At 47.1% G+C, this 20,000-nt stretch overlaps 1 protein-coding gene across 1 annotated transcript in view; it reads right to left on the bottom strand.

Moving 5' to 3' along the window:
- The window catches only part of Glb1 (galactosidase beta 1), a 71,746-nt gene that overhangs the window by 12,172 nt on the left and 39,574 nt on the right, over positions 1-20,000 (bottom strand). Inside the window, exons 11-14 of the mRNA XM_021172646.1 lie at positions 13,735-13,809; positions 9,931-10,020; positions 7,255-7,371; positions 3,812-3,943 (exon numbers count right to left, since the gene is read on the bottom strand). Coding sequence (XP_021028305.1) covers positions 3,812-3,943; positions 7,255-7,371; positions 9,931-10,020; positions 13,735-13,809 — 414 coding nt within the window. The remainder of the gene's footprint in view (positions 1-3,811; positions 3,944-7,254; positions 7,372-9,930; positions 10,021-13,734; positions 13,810-20,000) is intronic.

The raw sequence follows: 20,000 nt of genomic DNA, 5'->3' as shown, positions 1-20,000 counted from the left end.
TAAGTTTAAAAAAAATTATTTTTATTTGTGGCATAAGATCTTGTGTGGTGTGTGTGTGTGTGTGTGTGTGTGTGTGTGTGTGTGTGTGTGGTGTGAGTGTGTGTGTATGTGTGTTTATGTGTGTGTGTGGTGTGTGTGTACATGCATGTGGGTACCATGCCAAGAGAGCACCTTTTCCCATGAGACACCCTGGAGCTGGAGTTACAGGCAGTTATGAGCTGCTCCATGTGGGTCTTTGCATCTAAGCTTGGATCTTCTACCAGTGTGCTAAACCCCTAGCCACCCTTCCAGCCCAGAATGAAGAAATTCTAAAGAGACACTTATCCCCCCCCCCCCGAGTTGGCTGGCAGACTGTTGAGTCAATGGAACCTACGGAAATGGAATTTCCCTAGAAATCTCATGCTAGGAAAAAGAAAGGCCAGACAAAGTCTGGTATCATCCCGAGCCAGCCTGAGAGCTTGTCTCTCAGGAAGAGCTGGCACTGAGTGCTGACATCCTCAGAGCACCGGCTGCAGAGACTGGAGCTGGGACACATCTTTACCAGGATTACTAGAGTGTCTCTCTCTAGCCATCCATTTAAACCTGATCCCCATGTCAGGATCCTGAGGACGGACTGGGGTGGGGTGGAGTAAGATGGGGTGATACAGGATTCACTTACTTCTCCTCCTAGAGTGGCCACATGGGTGGCTCTTCCTGCCTTTCAGTGGCCCGTCTCTGGATCTGCCTGACCCTAACAACTCCCGCAACGGCAACTCTTTGGAACGAGGTACACGGCCCTCTGCGCCAGCTTCACCACAAATCACCACAAAGTCACCCTAGTGTCTGGGCTACAGGAAGTGGGTGCCTCTGAGGGAGCGCTCTAGCTTGAACCCCACTGACTTCAGAATTTGCTAGAATGAAGAAGAAAAGCAAAGAATAACCAGGGAGGGGAGGAGGAGGGAGTAGGGAGATCTAGGGATATTCATCCTATGCAGATGGAGGGGTTTTCGGGGTGGCCTCTGCCCCTCACACCAACCAAGGAGCAAGCCTTGATCCAGAGTGGCCGAGTGTCTGCCCAGCTGAGGACCATGTGTGTGGACATCTGTGGGATTGAGCAAAGGCTCTAAGGGAAGGATGAGATGACAATGGACATCTGTGGGATTGAGCAAAGGCTCTAAGGGAAGGATGAGATGACAATGGACCCCAGGATTGGTTGAAAATTTCTCCTGTTTGACCTGCAGGGGCCAGGGGCTGAGGCAGCCCTGACTACAGTCGTCACACAGAAACTTAGGGTCGTGATGTATCTAACTTCTTTCTGTTGTTATCGAGAGAAGGATCCGTGTGTTCCACACGATTTTGGAACTCACTATGTAGCCGAGGCTAGCCTTGAGCTCTAAAATCTTCCTGGTTCAAGCATTGGACTGTAGGTTGCCTCTGGCAACTCAGCTAAGTTCTCACTACGGCTTTTTTATTTGTTCGTTGAGAGAAGGAACTTGCTGTGTAGCCCAGACCTCACAGGGGCGGGGATTACTGGTGTAGGTATGTGTGTGTGCTTGTGCATGTATGTGTGTGTGCCCAAGCCTCACCGATTCTTTACTTTCTATGTAAGGAGCTTTCCCACTCAGCGAGTCCTGGACTTTAAAAAGACACTCTCTGATACCAGGTCTCAACTGTCTGTTTACTGATCCGGCCAGTATGAAGTGCCTAGACATAGGGACCACACCACAGGATCCTACTCACCCAGGGAGTCAATGTGACCAACCACAGTCAGCCAGGAAGGTCAGTGACTGCAGCTGGAACACAAGGGTGGGGAAATACGTTTATATGGAGGCAAGTGTAAGCAGTGTGTCACACTGGCTTTGCTGCTGCCCATAAGAGGATCAGGAAGGGGCTAGGGAAATGGATCAGTGGGTGAAGGGCTTGCTACGTAAGAGTGAGACCTGGAGCTTGGATCCTCAGCTCCTACATCAATGCTGGATAGGCATGACAGCCCGGCCTGTGATCCCAGTACACAAGAGGAGGAACGGGGAATTCCCCAGGGCAAGTTGGCTATGAGAGCTCCAGGCTCACTTGGGACCCTGCCTTGATAGAAGGTGGAGATCGCTTGAGGGAGAAGTCAGTTGTCAACCCTGGCCCTTTATACTCATGGCAGGCATGTGCATATGTGCTTGAACACACATGCATGCCCGTACATACACAAACAAACATACACATACTTACATATGAATACACAAACATACATGTTACAAAAATAGAAACGGGATCACGATCCGATGCTTGGCAGTGCCTTGGGCTCTCTCTCCAGGGAAGCACCTTGGGAAGGCTACAGAACCAAAACAAATGTTTCTTGAATTGGGTGTGGAGGTTGGCCCTGTAAACTCAGAATCTGCATTGTTGTGAGTTCTAAACCAGCCTTGGCTACAAAGTAAGACCTGTCTCAAAAAACAAAAAGTTTCCAGGCTGGGGAGTCAGCTCAGTAGGACTCGCCTAGTGCCCTCGTTTGTGCCCCAGCACCACATGACCTAGGTGCAGTGGAACATGCCTGTAAGCCCAGCACTTGGAAGGTCGAGGCAGGAAGCTCAGGAGTTCAAGGACATCCCTGCCTGCCTACACAGTGAGTCTCAACCCAGCCTGGGCTATGAGTTTTTTTTTTTTTTCTTTCTTTCTTAAACACGTTAAACTAAACAGAAACCCAGATTAACAATGTAAGCTTTCTTAATGATCTAGAAATACTGGTTAGAATACCACACTGGGACTGGACAGAGACGAAGTAACTGGCGGCGGCAGGATGGCAGCCAAGGGGCTTTCTATAACACAGCTTTGTTGCAGCCACCGGTCCAAGCCTGCTCAGCAGAGCCCACCACATGCCTCAGGTACCGAGGAGGGAGAGCCCCGGACGAGCTGGGTGGGTTTTCAAAGCAGAGGAAGGGCACGGTGGAGTGGCTTCCGTTTCTCCCCACAGGATGACTGAGCTCAAGCACAAGGGAAGTGTTCTGTTTGCAAAGCTCAAGGTTCTCGTGGGCAGGGAGGAAAAGAGCCCCTCAAAGAAAGTCATCTTCTAGGCTGCAAAACAAAGCAGGGGGCTTCGCTCCTCAGGCTCAGCGAAGTGTGCAGGCCTTGAAAGGGAGCGGCTGTGATGTGTGACAGCTGGTCTGTGGTCACTGGTCAGAATGAATACATACACACATACATATACATCCATCCCCAATCTTAACTATTATACTTAAGTATCAATATAGTTATTGATATATAATATATTATATAATATATATATAGCATATATAATTATCGGTACTTAAGGGCTGGAGAATGTGACTCGGCTGGCAGGCTCTGGATTCAATCTCCAGCACTGCATAAACAGGATGGTGGCAGACATTGCGATCCCAGCACCTGGGAGGTGGAGGCTCAAGGATCGAAAATTCAAAGTCATGGTGAGTTCAAGGCTAGCCTAGACTACTTGAGACTGCCTTAAACAACAACAACGAGGATAAACAGATTTAAAAAGTTAAGGTGTAGATTTAATATGGTGGTGCATGCCTTTAATCCCAGCACCTGGAACACAAGAGGCAGGTGGATCTCTGAGTTTGAGGCCAGCCTGCCTGGTCTACATAGGGAATTCCAGGACAGCTAGGGCTACACAGGGAGACCTCGTGTCAAAAAAAAAAAAAAAGGATATATACATACATATACATACACACTACACATAAAATAAACTGCATTCCTTGGTAGAAATAGAAAGTAAAGATTTTTTTCTGTATAAATGGAAGCGGGAAGCAGAGACAGATGTGTGAGTGTTTCAGGCACAGGCCCATCCCTCCTCCGAGTGTCCTACCTTGAAGTCATTGATGAATCTGCCATAGTTGACACGCCCCATGTTCTCCACCATAATGTCCAGCGTGGCTCCAGCCTTCCCCCGTATGTTCAGAGTCGTCATAAGGTTTCGATCAAGGATTCCTTGGGGGACCTGTGGGTTAAAGCCGAGGCTGAATGGAGGGTGAGATCAGAGAAAAGGAGCCGTGTGCACAGCTCATCTGTCCCCTTTCCTGCCCCGAAGTGTCATCAGGTTTACAGGGAGAGTCTGGATGTGCTCAGGACAAGTTCCCACAATCCCTGTCTTCCCCAATGAGGAGGATGGCTGTACACAGCTCAGGGGCCACCTCTGCTGGGAATGTGTTATAATGACTGAGACGCCTTTCTAGGAACAAGGTCCTGTGATACAGCCCAGGATGGCCTTGAACTTGAAACCTTCCTGATTCCACCTTATAAATGCTAAGATTACAAGTGTGGACCAACATGCTTGGCTCAGGCATTTTATTGATTGATATATACGTGTGTGTGTGTGTATGTACATATGTATATATATATAACATTATTAGTATCTATCTATATATCTCTATCTCTATATATCATTGTTTTGTTTTTGTTTTTCGAGACAGGGTTTCTCTGTGTAGCCCTGGCTGTCCTGGAACTCACTTTGTAGACCAGGCTGGCCTCGAACTCAGAAATCCGCCTGCCTCTGCTTCCCAAGTGCTGGAATTAAAGGCCACTGCCTGGCTATATTACATTGTTAAGAGTGTGTGTGTGTGTGTGTGTGTGTGTGTGTGTGTGTGCGCGCGTGCGCGCGCGCGCACGCACGTATGCCATGGTGAGGACAACTTGAGGAAGTCAGTTCTTTCCTTCTACCATGAGGGCCTGCCTGGAACTTCTAATTCTCCTGCCTCACATCCCACGTGCCCAGCTTACAGGTGTGGCCCCCACACTTCTATTTTTAAAGGAGCAGGACAGACAAGACATTCTAGCGTCCCTGTGAGAAGGATCACTGCATCTCCTCACAGCTTCCTGCCTTGGCACAGTTAGGTGCATGGAAACAGCCTTTTTTTTTTTTTAAAAGATTTATTTATTTATTATATGTAAGTACACTGTAGCTGTCTTCAGACACACCAGAAGAGGGCGCCAGATCTCGTTACAGATGGTTGTGAGCCACCATGTGGTTGCTGGGATTTGAACTCTGGACCTTTGGAAGAGCAGTCGGGTGCTCTTACCCACTGAGCCATCTCACCAGCCCCCCGGGAAACAGCCTTTAAACACGTAGAGAGTACAGATAAAATCAGGGAACAGATAAAATCGGCGAGAGGTGGAGTCAGCGCACCTCAATTGCTAGGGTACATCAGTCACAGAGATTATGTAACAAAGTGAGGGAAAACAACAGGGATTTTCTCAGCAAGACATTGCTAACCATTCATTCATTTATTCATTCATTCATTCATTCATTCACACCACCACACCCACACCAAGTTGAGGCCAGAACCAGGGCTCTGTTACAGAGCTCAATCTCCAACCCTATTTTTAATGTTTTTTTTTTTTTAATTTATTTGTGACTTTATATTTTATTACTTTTTTTTTCTGAGATCCATTTTGTTTTTTTAAATTAAAATTTTTTTAAAATTTATTAGGTATTTTCTTCATTTACATTTCCAATACCATCCCAAAAGTCCCCCAGGCCCTCCCCCCACCCCCTATTTTTTTTTGTAATGATTAGGTAATCTTTCAGAATTTTATTCTAAGATTATTCAAGTATTTTTAACGTTTTAAAAGGTTACTTTTAGACTGGCTACACTCACCATAAGTCACCAGGACACAACTAAGGAAGGCTGGGTAATGGTAGGCACAGTGTCACCTCTCAGGGGCTTGTACCTACTGAAATGAAATCTGCTGGTTATAAAAGAAAGCCCTCCCCCCTTATTGTGTGTGTGTGTGTGTTCAGGTGAAAGTATGCATGTGTGCGTGTGTAGAGACCACTGGGACAGGATTGGTTGTCATCCCTCAGAAATGGGCCATCTTCCTTTCTGACATAAGATCTCTGGCCCTCTTGGAGGAGGCTCGGCTGGCTGGCCAGGCTCCCAAAGGATCCTCCTGTCCCTGCCTCCCCAGCACTGAGATTACAGCTGCACACAGTCACACGTGGATTTTTTTCGTCTTATTCTTTTACGTATTTTATGTGTGAGTGTTTCACCTGCATGTGTGACTGTGTACTATGTCTGTGCCTGGTGCTCAGAGGCCAGGAGTGTCAGGATCTTCTAGGACTGGAGTTTCAGACAGCTGTGAGCTGCCACGTAGGTGGTGGAAGTTGCACTCAGGTCCTCTGGAAGAACAGCCAATGCCCTTAACCAGTGAGCCATCTCTCCAGCCCCTTGTTTCTTTGTTCTCTATATAGGCGCTGCTGATGTGATCTGAGGCTCTTATGCTTGCAAGGCAAGCTATCTTCCCAGCCTAGAATGGAAATATTTTTGATTTAAGCTACTCTGAGTGTGGCTGCACACACCTGTAATCCTAGCACTTGGGAGGCAGAGTTAAGTAGACCAGGAGTTCAAGGCTGGCACTGGATCCCAAACGTGTCTGAGGCCAACCTGGGCTGCATGAAATCCAGACCAAACCAAGACCAAAAATCTCCAAGGCTAACACTTTTCTGAAACAATGTGCTTGGTGAGGAAAATCTTCTCACGAGCTTTTCCCACAACTGTCCCAATGAGGAGCAAATGGCCACAGATACCTTTTGAATTATTCAGTTTACTGTGTGCGCACCGAGGCACAGGAGTAGGTATCGGAGGTCAGCTTGCATGAGTCAGCTCTGCTTTGTACCATGTCAGTCCCAGGGATCAAACTCAACCACAGGGCTCATGGCAAGCACTATCTGCTGAGCCATCTCATGGGCTCTGGCTCTCAGGTCTTCCTTTTTTTTGTTGTTTTGATAAAGCCTGGATTTCATCATGCAGGTAGACTGGCCTGAATCTTAACAATTCTCTTGCCTCAACCTTCTGACAGCTGGGATTACAGGCGTGTGTCCTCACACCAGATACTGGACAGGGTGTTTAAAAATACATCTGCATTTTACTATGAAGTGAAGCCCTCGGTATACTTTGGTTACAACTGTCATGAGCAACCCTTGAGACTCTAATGTTTCATTTAGGGGGAGACACTAAGTTCAGCACATTTTGTATAGTAACAGGTACCAAACTGACGTGGATGCTATCCCTAAAGAGCAGAGAAGGCCTGGGTGACATGCTAAGCTCAGTCGGGGTAGCGTTGGCCTTGGACTCATGAGACCCAGGGTTTTCTAGAGTGTGTGTGTCAGAACAGCCCTGACCCTGCAGCATGTGAGCCGTAGCAGCAAGCAAGCCATACTGCCCCGGGACACCGGCTGTCACGTTATTAAGTGTAGAAGACCCTCCACCCCGCTGTCAAGGCTTAGATGTGGAGGTCAAAGAGAATGCTTACCCCGTCCACAGAGACGTAAGCCCGATCACGGACACCATTTAAGGGTGAAGAGAAAATGGGTTTCGGGTTACTGCAATCTTGAGGAAGCGTTGTTCGGTACAGCACATACCCAAAATACTGGTGAGAAAAGAACATGAGAAATCAGCATCACCCTCACTGTTCAGCTGCTGAGAGCCTGGCTGCCCTTGATCCGGCTGAAAGCAACGTTCTGAAAGCGCTAGGGAACGAAACGCTTCCTCCACCCACAGCCAAACTCAGGCTGACTTTTTAGGTCTTGGCGAAACTATTCAAACATGAAGGGACGGACAGACTGCCACACTGAAGGGACGGACGGACACACTGCCACACTGGGGAAACAAGAGTTAAGTTACTGCCCAGAGGGACCCAGGGAAATCATACCTACAGGTCAGGGGTCCCTGGTATCAAACAAAACAAAACAAAAAAAAACAAAATCAAGTGGGTAAAGGTGCTTGCCACAAAGCCTGATGACCTGAGTTCAATCCCCGGGACCCACCACAAGATGGAAGGAGAGAGCCCATTGCCACAGGTTGTCCTCTAACCTTTGTATGTGTGCTATGGCACACACACATATACACATCAACAAAAGAAAGAAAGAAAGAAAGGAAGAAAGAAAGAAAGGAAGAAAGAAAGAAAGAAAGAAAGAAAGAAAGAAAGAAAGAAAACAATAGTTTTTTTTAAATTAGGTATTTTCTTCATTTACATTTCCAATGCTATCCCAAAAGTCCCCCATACCCTCCCCCCCCATTAGTTTTTTTTTTTTTAAAGGGGTGTGGAGAGATGGCTCCGCCATTAAGAGCATTTGCTGCTCTTGCAGAGGCCCTGAGCTCAGAACCCTCTGTAACTCCAGTTCCAGGGCAGCTGAAGCTCTTTAGGCTTCTGTTGGAACCAGGCATGGGCAGTACACATCCACACCAGCAGGCAAAGCACTCATACACATAAAAAAAATTTTTTTTATGCCAGGAAAAGCCCTGAGCACAAGACAAACACTGAGTTCTGCTCAGTAAAACATTTTCCAGGTTCTTGGGCTAAATCTTCTCTAGAGTACAAAACATGACTCAACCTGAAACTCTTTTTAAAGCAAAGAGGAAAGAGAGAGAGCTGGTGGGTGGGTGGGTTCTACCACCAAATCAGAAGTAATATTTATTGATTTTTTTTAAAGACAGGGACTCAGGGGGCTGGAGAGATGGCTCAGTGGTTAAGAGCACCTACTGCTCTTCCGAAGGTCCTGAGTTCAAATCCCAGCAACCACATGGTGGCTCACAACCATCCGTAATGAGATCTGACGCCCTCTTCTGGTGCATCTGAAGGCAGCTACAGTGTACTTAGATATAATAATAAATAAATCTTAAAAAAAAAAAAAAGACAGGGACTCAGGTAGCCCAGGCTGCCCTCAACTCTACTACATAACTAAGGATAATCTTGAATTTTTTATTCCACCTCCCAAGTGACGAGGCTTCATATAGCCATGTCTGGTTTTATGTAATTTTGGGGATTAAGTTCAGGGCTTCATGCCATGCCAGGCATGTGTGTGAGGCACATGTGTGTGTGTGCACATGAATGCAGGTGTCCACAGTGGCCAGAAGTTTTGGATAGCCTGGTACTAGAGTTATAGGCAATTGTGAGCTGCCCTGTGGGTGCAGAGAACTGAACCCAGTCTCTTCAGAAAAGCAGTCAGCACTCTTAACTATTGCGCCATCTCTCCAGCCACTTAAACTCTTTTCAAATCTCATCTCCAGTTTGTGAGCTCACTGGAATTTTTGTGTGGGATTTTCTCACGTTTGTTTTTCTGAGACAAGGCTGCCCTGTTCCACAGGCCAGGTTGGAGCTTACTATGTAGCCCAGGCTGGCCTCCAGTTCTCTAGTCTCTTGCCTGGCCTCCCACACGCCGGAATCATACTTGTGGCCTCCACAGCCGGACTGGCAGCAATAGTTTCTGAAGAGTCCAGACTGTTCCTAGACCAGCCTTCCCACACTAGAGTCAGCAGAATGCCTTTTGTGTGGACACAGCAAAGGAGACATGTCCTCTTGGGTCCCCGTGTGGCATGGGACGGGGTCACCGGAATACCATGGGTCTCTTGGTTCCTTTGTCACACTTGGGATCTCAGCCCTGTTTTCTGGGGACAAGCAGTCTGCAACATACACGCCCAAAGCAGGAAAAGCAGCTGCTAGCTGATGGATGAACTGGGTAAAATCCTGAAAAAGCTTCAAACGAGAAACTTCTAGCGAGACAAGAAAGTGAAGCGCCAGGAAACGAAGCACACACACAAACACAGAGCACAACAATGTCCTTCCCAAAGCAGAACCTCTAAGAAGGAAAACTTAAACTGACAACTGACTTTTTTTTTCTTTTTTCTTTTTTCTTTTTTGGAGACAGGATCTCATGTAGCCCAGGTTGGCCTCGAATACCATGTATCTGAGAATGACCTTGAGTTTCTGAGCCTCCAACCTCCACCTGCTAATTCTCCAGGCTGTCACCGTGCCTGGTTTATGAGGTGCTGGGAACTGAACCCGGGCCTTTGCTCACGACAGACAAGCACCTCACCAACTGAGCCCTACTCCCAGCCACCATTAAATAACGACGCCCAGGAAGCAGTAAGACACACCTGTGTTGCCAGGAACAGAAGGACAGAGCGTTCTCCATAGAGACAGACCTACCTGTTTTACCTGAGTGAATGTCAGGGGGTAGAGGCTTTTCACCGGCCCATTGGGACACAGGATACCCAGAGCTTCAGCCACCGTCTTGAACTGCAAAGAAGCAGGACTAGACTCAGTATCCTGTCCCCAGACTCAGTGTCCTGTCCCCAGACTCAGTGTCCTGTCCCCAGACTCAGTGTCCCTGTCCCCAGACTCAGTGTCCCTGTCCCCAGACTCAGTGTCCTGTCCCCAGAGTGGCAGGTGGGAGGGAGGCTACATTAGTCTGACTTAACAGAGACATTGAGAGAAGTCATCTGCTTCTCAATCCCCCTTGATCTTACCCACTCCCTGTTTTCTCCCACCCCCACCCCGTCTCTCTCTCTTGTCTCTCTCTGTCTCTCTCTCACCCTTTCTCTCTTCCTCCCTCTCATCCCTTTCTTTCTGAGACAGGGCCCCATGTGTCCCAAGCAGGCCTCGAGCTTGCTATGTGACCTTGCTCTTCTGATCTTCCAAGTGCTAGGGTTACCTGAGCGTTCAACCACACACACCCTATGTACTGTTGGGGTTCAAACCCAGGGCTTTCTGCATGCCAGGCAGGCTCTCTGCTAACTCAGCTAAAACCTAGCACCTACCTGCTTTTATTTCTTACTGTTTTCTGCAGGGCTGGGGATAGAACCCAGGGTCGGTTTCTTTCTTTCTTTTCCTTCTTTTCTTCCTTCCTTCTTTTCTTCCTTCCTTCTTTTCTTCCTTCCTTCTTTTCTTCCTTCCTTCCTTTCTTTCTTTCTTTCTTTCTTTCTTTCTTTCTTTCTTTCTTTCTTTCCTGATAACTTACTTTTCTTTTGTGTTTACACACAAATTCTCTCTCTCTCTCTCTCTCTCTCTCTCTCTCTCTCTCTCTCTCTCTCTCTCTCTCTCTCTCTCTCCTTTTTCAAGACAGGGTTTCTCTATGTGACAGCCCTAGCCATCCTGGAACTCACTCTATACACCCATGAGTCTCAAATTCACAAAGACTGACCTGCTTCAGCCTCTCAAGTGTTGGAATTAGAGGCATGCACCACCATACCCGGCTACGAGCCCGGGGTTCCACACAAACTGGGTAAGTAAGTTCTGTACCACCGAGCGGCTAGCCCCGGGCCTTGCTTGCAACTTTTTATTTTGTTTTATTTTATTTGGAGACAGGGTCTTACTGTGTAGTCCTGGCTGGCCTGGGACTTGCTATGTAGATCAAACTGGCCTTGAACTCACAGAGATCCACCTGCCTTGACCTCCAAGTGCTGGGATTAAAGGCCAACCACATCCTAAACCTGTTCTTTAGTTTACGTGTTTGGGTGTTTGCATGTAAGTCTGTGCACCATGTGCGTACTGTGCCCAAGGAGGGAAGAAGAGGGCGTCAGAACCTGGAACTGGAGTAACGGATGCTTTCGAGCTGCTATGTGGTTGCTAGGAATCTAACCTGCATCCTCTGAAGATCAGTTGAAGCCAGGCCTGGTGGCACACAACTTTAATCTCAGCACTTGGAAGGCAGGCGTACGGTCTGTGACTTTGAGGCTAGCCTGGTCTACATATCAAGATCCAGGATGCACAGTACTGTATAGAGAAACCTGTGTCAAACAAAGTATAACAAAACTTAAAAAAACCAGAGCAGGCAGTGTTCTTAACTGCTGAGCCATCTCTCCAGGCCCTGCTCCTAACTCTTGATAAAAATGTAAATGATAGAAGTCTTAAGGGGAGTTTCAAGTGCACCCGTTCAGAAAGTCAGCTCAGAGCTCTCTATCTAAGAAAGGCCTCAAAACGGACAGCACGGGAGACAGGAGGCCTCTGTGAAGCATCACTTGTTTTCAAGTGAGGAAGAGCTCTGAAGCGAAGACAGTAGGTAGAGGCAAATCACTCTAAGATTAGATCTGCCAGAACCCTGTCACAGGCTTGGGTCACGGTTGCTCCACTGTCTTTCAAGCTTATGTGACACGTGTTCTGAGCCTGTGTCACGGCTCCTGAAAGTTACCCTCTCTGCTCCACAAGTGTGCGAGTGCACACACAAACACATACAATTTTAAATAAAACTTTATTATATACTATGTCTTACATAAATGGAAAAAAGCTGTGTGCCGATTCCCTCCCTCCTAGCTAGCTCTGTGTCGAGTAGACAGTGAGTGTCTCCTGTAGCCCAGGCTAGAACTCTCTACTTGGCCAAGATGACCCTGAACGTCTCATCCTCGAGCCTCCACTCCCAAGTGCTGGGATTACAACCACCTCTGCTTTCCCCCACACCTTTCTTCTGGAGACAGAATCTTTCTCTAAAGCCCAGGCTAGCCTCGGATTCACCACGGAGTAAAGGCTGGCTTTGAATTTGACAGCAATCCTCCTGCTTTAGCCCCCACAGTTAGGATTATAGGCATGAGCTACCATGCCAATTTGCTGATTTCCTTCATAGCGCTAAGCTGTACATCTTCATGTTTTTCAATTTTGGTACTGTTGTTGTTTTAAACATTTGCAGCTATTTATATCACGTGAAAGGACTCTTGACTGTTTCAGAACCAAGCGACCATTTTTCTTAAGTCGCTACAGAGATGAACATGTGCCCCCTTCCAAGTGAGATTCAAGCGTGATTAATCTAAGAAGAGATTCCTATCAGAGACCACGTTCTTTGTAGAATGTGGCACAGGATCTGACACTACAATGGAAACTATTACGGCAGCTGGGCCAGCCAAGCAGAAGCTCAAGGTTACAAATGGAAAACTATGCTATGGTGTTTGGTGTTTGCCTTAAAGATAAAAGCTTATGCTGCTATTTTAGAACTTGAAGATTCTTAAGAAATAAGTGGCTATTCATGTTTTCTTCTCTTTTTTTCTGGTGAATGAATGCACGTAGGAGTAAAGGGTGAAGCTAGGGGAAAACCGGGGACCCAAAGAGTCAAAACAAACCAATTTTGTAAACCATTAAGTAACTCTCTCCTTTCCTACCCAGAATAAAATTACCTGAACTCATATTAAATGATTAATTTCTATTTTTTTACTCTGATGTTCCGGTATCCAAAAAAATCACTATGATATGATTTTTGGATCTAATTTAAGAACAGAGGTATCAAAATTCCTGTGGCTTGGAGGAACTCATTAAAAAAGGGGGGGGGTGGATGGGACTGTCAAGAGGGTTCAGCGGGTGCTTGTCACCATTCCTGATGCCCTGAGTCCCAGTCCCCAGATGCACAGTAGGAAGAAATACTCACTCCTTCATGCTGTTCACTGGCCTCCATCTCAGCCCCACAGAATGCATGTCTCCCAAGCCAAGAAATAAATGTAATAAAGAAAATAATAATAATAATAAAGGGGCAAATGATGGGAGAGAGCCTGACTGGTGAGAATTATGACATAAGATGTCATTCTAGGGCCGTCTGAAGCACTGCCTTTCAAAACCAAGAACCGAACTAAAATGAACGGAGCGGCCCACAAGCACCACACCCTGCATCCTCCCAGCTTGCACAAGGATCCTCTCTTCCATCTCCCCATACCCCAGAAAATGCCAATTCTTCTACCCGGCTCTCAGAAAACAAATTCAGGGAAGAGAGCAAGCCTCCAGCCGACCGATGACACGCCCATTCACTGTGTCTTCCCATCTCAGTGAGGAGCTGACTTGGGTTTTATGTAGCCCAGGCTAGCTTCTAACTCATTATGGAGTTAAGGATGGCCTTGAACTTCGGATCCTCCTGACTGCCGGGATTACAGGTGTGTGCCAGCATGCCTGGTTTATATGGTGCTGAGGATAGACCGCTCATGCCAGGTAAGCACTCTACCCACTGAGCCACACTACCAACCCTGAATCCTGTCTTACCTTTCTCAGAGCAACTTTTCCATATGCAAACTTGGGTGTAGACGGAGGGATAGGGCCTTCTGGGACTTCTTTAAACTATAAAACACAGTGGGGAAGAGGAGAGAAAAAAACGTTAACCCCTTAGACATTCACCTGTAAAAAAATTTTTCTTTTCTTTCCTTCTCTTCTCTTTTCTTTTTTCAGGACAGGGTTTCTTTGTGTAGTCCTAGTTGTCCCAGAATTTACTCTGTAGACAAGGCTGGCCTCAAACTCAGAGATCCACCTGCCTCTCCCTTTCAAATGCTGAGATAAAAAATTGTGTGCCACCATCCCTGATTCTGTTTAATAACTTTTTATTGTTACTAGTTTACTACTTAGCAAAATCATAACATTCTATCCAGGTAATTAATGGTTCAGAAAATAAGCAAATATCCACAAACATTTTACCTCCTACTCTTTATTTCTCCGACATAATCTATGCCTGAGACACAGCTTCTAGTCTGACCATCAAAACTGCCTGTCATTGCATTCAAAGATGCATACCCAGCAGACAGCTGCCCTTTCCCATTCAAAGAGAATGGCCTGAACTCTTATTATCCTGACAGTCCCGCCCACCCCATTTTATGAGTTTCTCCAAGCCACAGGAATTTTGATATCTCTGCTCTTAAATTAGATCCAAAAATCATATCATAGCGACTCTTTGAATACCAGAACACCAGAGGAAAGAGATAGAAATTAATCATTAATAAGAGTTCAGGTCTCGTGTTCATTCATCCATCTAAAGATTCTGCTTAGAAAGCACTTTGTGTGGCGATGCTGTAGCTAGAAACAGTCCTTGCTCACGGAGTGAGAAAAGCCACGGCAGGCTGTATTAATCTTGTATTAAGTCATGTAGTAAGGGTTCCCGCATCACTACACAGCCAGGAGACAGCATGAGGGACTTTGTCCAGAGATGAGTCAAAGGCCTACGGCTGGGCTGGGGAGACGTCAGAGTGGGTAGGGTGCCCACTACGGAGGTGTGAGGGCTTGATTTTATATCCTCAGGACTCCCATGAAACCCCAGCACTAGGGGGATTCAGAAATGGGTGGATCCCCAGGGCTTGCAGCAGCCGGCCTAGCTGATACAGCAAGCTCAGAGTTCAGTGAGGAACCCTATCTCAAAAATAAAGCAGACAGAGGCAGGGAAAGATAGCAGAAGTTGGTCTCTGTCCTTTACACGTGCATGCTCGGACAAGCTCACAGGAGTGCATGTGGACTTGTACACCTTACATGTGTGTACATGTAGGTACACACACATAGGGCAAACAAGTTCCCTGAGTCAGTCAGTCCCCAGGTGTACACTCATGTCCCCCGTGAGTGTGCTCAGGGGTACCAGGAGCTGCTTTCCACTCAGCATAGTTCTCTGGGTGGTCTGGTCCATTTTAGGGCCGGCATTAAACATAAAAGGGGGGAACTGAGAGATAAGGTTGAAGGGCTCTCCTCACAGTCCTGCTGGGTCAATGACTAGCTGGGAACTGAACCTAAGACTTAGTGCTTGTCAGGCAAGCACAGGACCAGCTGAGTGGCACTATTAGTGGGTGTGGCTTTGTTGGAGGAAGTGTGTCACTGTGGGCGTGGGCTTTAGGACCCTCATCCTAACTGCCTGGAAGTCAGTATTTTGCTAGCAGCCTTCAGATGAAGACAGAGAACTCTCAGATCTGCCTGTACCATACCTGCCTGGATCCTGCCATGTGTCTACCTTGATGATAATGGACTGAACCTCTGAACCTGTAAGCCAGCCCCAATTAAATGTCCTTTATAAGACTTGCCTTGGTCATGGTGTCTGTTCACAGCAGTAACACCCTAACACACACATACACTTCCTCACCCACATATATACACACGTATACACACTATTTATTTATTTATTTAGGTTTTTCGAGACAGGGTTTCTCTATGTAGCTCTAGCTGTCTTGGAACTCATTCTGTAGTCCAGGCTGGCCTCGAACTCAGAAATCTAGAAATCCACCTGCCTCTGCCTCCCAAGTGCTGGGTTTAAAGGCGTGTGCCACCACTGCCCGGCTTACACACACATACTCTCTTACACTCATACACTTTCTCTCTCTCTCTCTCTCTCTCTCTCTCTCTCTCTCTCACACACACACACACACACACACACACACGGTGGGGGTTAAGATAGAACTGTTAAAATAGGTCACCAATTTAATCAAGAGCTCATAAAAGTAGAGGCATGCCTGTCTTTTCAGGATGGGGTGGGGAGGGGGTAGGGGGGGATGGGGGATTCTACACTCTGCCCTCGAGTTTTACGGTCAAAGTGTTAACCCTGTCTACTTTAGTATTACCCACACCAAAGAGAAATCTTAGAGAAATGCAAATGTCAAGTCTTGTCAAGCCTTGAAGACTCACACGTGACCTTTACCAGTGAGTAAAGGCTTGTGCAGCCTGCTGGGAAGAGGTTCTCTCGATAGTCCAAGGCAGGGGGAGACAACACCCATCTCCATTTGGGTACCCTGACATTGTCTCACTGGAAGAGACTTTTCACTCCCTAAGTCTCTGGAGAAGGGAAGGGTCAGGAGAGTTTACACGGGTCCCTTATCTTTAGACATTTCCCTTCATGCAAGCAAATATTCCAGTACTTTAAAAATAAGTTATCTACGTATCTGCAAGTTCCAGGAGAAATACCACTATGAGCCAGAGACGTTGCTCAGTGTTGAGTGCTTGCTCAACACACGCAACCCTAGGAGTGATCCCTAGGGGCGAAGCAGACCATACCACGGAGACTTTTAAAACAAGCCATTGCGAGCCAGGCGGGGGTGGTGCATGCCGGAGGAGGAGGAGGAGGAGGAGGAGGAGGCAGGTGGATCTCTGAGTTCAAGGCCAGTCTGGTCTACCGAGAAACCCTGGCTTGAAAAACAAAATAATGCACACACAAATGCATATTACGAGGGTAGGGTAGGTGTGTACATGTGGGAGATCAGAGGACAACTCTGGCAGTCAATTCTCTCCTTCTATCGTGTGAGGACAGGAGACTGAGCTCAGGTCATCAGGCCTGTCGTCGAAGGCCTTCACCTGCTGATCTATCCGGCCAGCTCCATTGTATTCACCGTGATGATAGTCCCTCTTAGCTGGCCTGCTAGGTAGATGGTACACAGGCTCTCTGTCCTTTCTCCCTCATGCTCCACAGGGAATCTTAGCCACCCTCTGCTGATGACAGTCATGGAGATATCTCTGACCTTCTTCACATGAGCACCACAGCACGCACACATATATGCCACCCATCTACACACACACACACACACACACACACACACACACACGATCTGTACCACAGAGGAGTTTTTCAGGCCAAACAGTAAGAGACATTTGATTCTAGTTATTATGGGGTTTATGTTATTGGCATTATTATTATTATTGTTATATACACACACAGACAGCTTGCATATGAAGGTTAGAGGACGACTCGCAGGTGCCACTTTTCTCTCTGCACCATGTGGATCCTGGGGCCTGAACTTGGATCCTCAGCCTTGGTGACAAACACTTGACTTGCTGAGCCTCTCGTCAGCTGGCTGAGGCGTCTGATTCTTGCCCTTTTCCCTCACACTTGCCCCAGAAAGTCACAAGTATCTGCATTCTCTCTTCCCTCCCCTTCCCTCTCCTCTTGCCCGTTCCCTCCATCCCTACATCCCTGAGACAGGATTTCACCCTGTAGCTAGCTAGCTCTGGAGGGCCTAGAACTTACTACGTCATAGTCCAGATTGATCTCAAAATCATGGTAACAGTCCTACCTCAGTTCCCCAAGTGCTGAGATTTTAAGTGTGAGCCAGGGTGTGTGGCTTTCCACTTTCATATTGTGGTCTGAGTCTGACTGGTGATGTGTATATACACACCACAGCCACCACCAGTCACCACCAGTCCCCGACTGGTCTTCCTGCTTCACTGGGGTTCTCTGTCTGGTCAGTTCCTGCAGCCTGCATTATCCTTCAGCTGTTCTGCCCAAACCTCCCATGCATCCTCACTTAAGCGAGTCTCAGTCTGGCCCAGGAGACGGATGCAGCCGTTCTACACTTGGCTTCTCCCCAGACTTCATGGCTGGGCTCCGTCCAATACACTCTAGAAGCAGGGCACCTTCCTCTCCCTGTCTAAGTCCTGACAATGTCCCAGCCCTGGCTACCAACACAATGCTCTGCTCTCTCATCTCTGCCTGAAGTCTTTGTACAGGTTTTACCTTCAGCAGGAGGTTACCAAGCAGCTGAACCCAGCTAGCGTAAAGCAGTACACATACCTGTTCTTTATGGTACCAATTAAGTAATTAATTAAAGCAGGAGTCCAAGTAGCAAATTCTCAAGGTTGCTGAGGATAACCCTGAACTCCTGACCCTCTGGGCTCCACCTTCCACGTGGGATTACTTGTGTTTGTTATCATGGCCAGTTTAGGTTTCCAAGGTACTGAGGACTGAAGTCAAGGAAAGGCCTTCACCTGCAGAGCCATCTCACCAGCCCCTTAGTACATTTTTATTTTTATTTTTTTTATTTTATTTTATTATTTTATTTTTTTTTGGTTTTTTCGAGACAGGGTTTCTCTGTGTAGCCCTGGCTGTCCTGGAACTAACTCTGTAGACCAGGCTGGCCTCGAACTCAGAAATCCGCCTGCCTCTGCCTCCCNAGTGCTGGGATTAAAGGCGTGCGCCACCACGCCCGGCCCCTTAGTACATTTTTAAATGATTTTTTTTTCTTCAAATTTACTATGTAGCCAAGGATGACTCTGAATCTCTTGCTCTTCTTCCTCCTCCTGAGGGTTAGGACTGCATCACCACAGCCTTCACAGCGCTGGGGATCAAATCCAGGGCTCCACGGGTACCCGGCAAGCACTCTCTATCCAGGGGCTCTACGCGATTATAAATTACTACTGAGGGGTGGAGCTTCCTGAGGGCCAGACTTATCAAGGTGTGAACTGCATGAACCCATTTTGTGTTTGTATGAATTCAGTTATTTCAAGTTCAAAATAAGTTCCATGACTATGTGGTAACAGGAGTTGGGGCAATGGTTAGCTCAGGGCAGCAGGGTATCAGGGAGGCTCCTACAGGGCGTTGGCTGCTGTGCACAGCTCACTTCCCATACACAGTAGCCTTGGGAGCCTTGTTTGTTCTTCTGAGGAAAGAGATAACATGCTTGAATAGGTAAGAAAACAGAAACACAGAGAAAAACAAACTTCCTAACCAGAAGACGGGAAACAAGAAAACAAAAGCATCCTCAAACAAGGCGAAGAGACAGTAATACAGAGAAGAAAACTAAGAGAACGGGGAACATAAAGAAGAAATAACAATAGCCGAAATTGATCTCTGCATGGGGCTCAGGTGCTGAAGTGCCAGCCACTCGAGTAAAGGAGCTGAGTTCTAACCCCCAGCCCCACAAAAAGCTAGGCATTGGAGAGTCGGGAGGCGGGGGGCGCTGCTTGCCAGTGAACTCCAGGGGCAGTGAGAGACTCTGCCTCAAAACTAGGGTGGGGAGAGGCTGAGGAAGACATGCTACACTTACAAACACATACATACACACGTGCAAAACAGAAACCAGTCTCTGTGTATCAAGAATTACAATTATAAACTGGGCGTGGTGGCACACGACTTTAATCCCAGCACTCGGGAGGGAGAGGCAGGCGGATTTCTGAGTTCGAGGCCAGCCTGGTCTACAAAGTGAGTTCCAGAAAAGCCAGAGCTAAACAGAGAAACCCTGTCTCGAAAAACAACAACAAAAAAATTTACAATAACGGACTGGAGAGATGGCTCAGTGCTTAAGAGTTTGCTCTTCAAATCCCAGCAACCACATGGTGGCTCACAACCATCCTTAATGAGATCTAATGCCCTCTTCTGATGTGTCTGAAGATAGCTACAGTGTACTTACATAGAATAAAATAAAAATCTTTTTAAAAAAAGTTACAATTACAATCAGAGACATACACAGGTGCAAAACAGAAACCAGACTCAGTGTATCAAGAGTTACAATGTATCGGGCTGGAGGCTCGGTTCAGACACAGGTTAAGGGGGCTTCTTGCTCCTTCAGGAAACGCCACTTCAATTCACAACATTGTATAGCTCACAACTGCCTGCTAACTCCAACTCCAGGGGATTCAATGACCTTTTTGGGACCCTTGGGTATCCACACACATGTACACACACAGAGGCAAATCTTTTTTTTTTTTTTGGTTTTTTGAGACAGGGTTTCTCTGTGTAGCCCTGGCTGTTCTGGAACTCACTTTGTAGACCAGGCTGGCCTCGAACTCAGAAATCCACC

The sequence above is a fragment of the Mus caroli genome, chromosome 9 (assembly GCF_900094665.2).
Source record: "Mus caroli chromosome 9, CAROLI_EIJ_v1.1, whole genome shotgun sequence".
NCBI classification, from domain to species: domain Eukaryota; kingdom Metazoa; phylum Chordata; class Mammalia; order Rodentia; family Muridae; genus Mus; species Mus caroli.
This window is presented reverse-complemented; position numbering and strand designations above follow the sequence as displayed.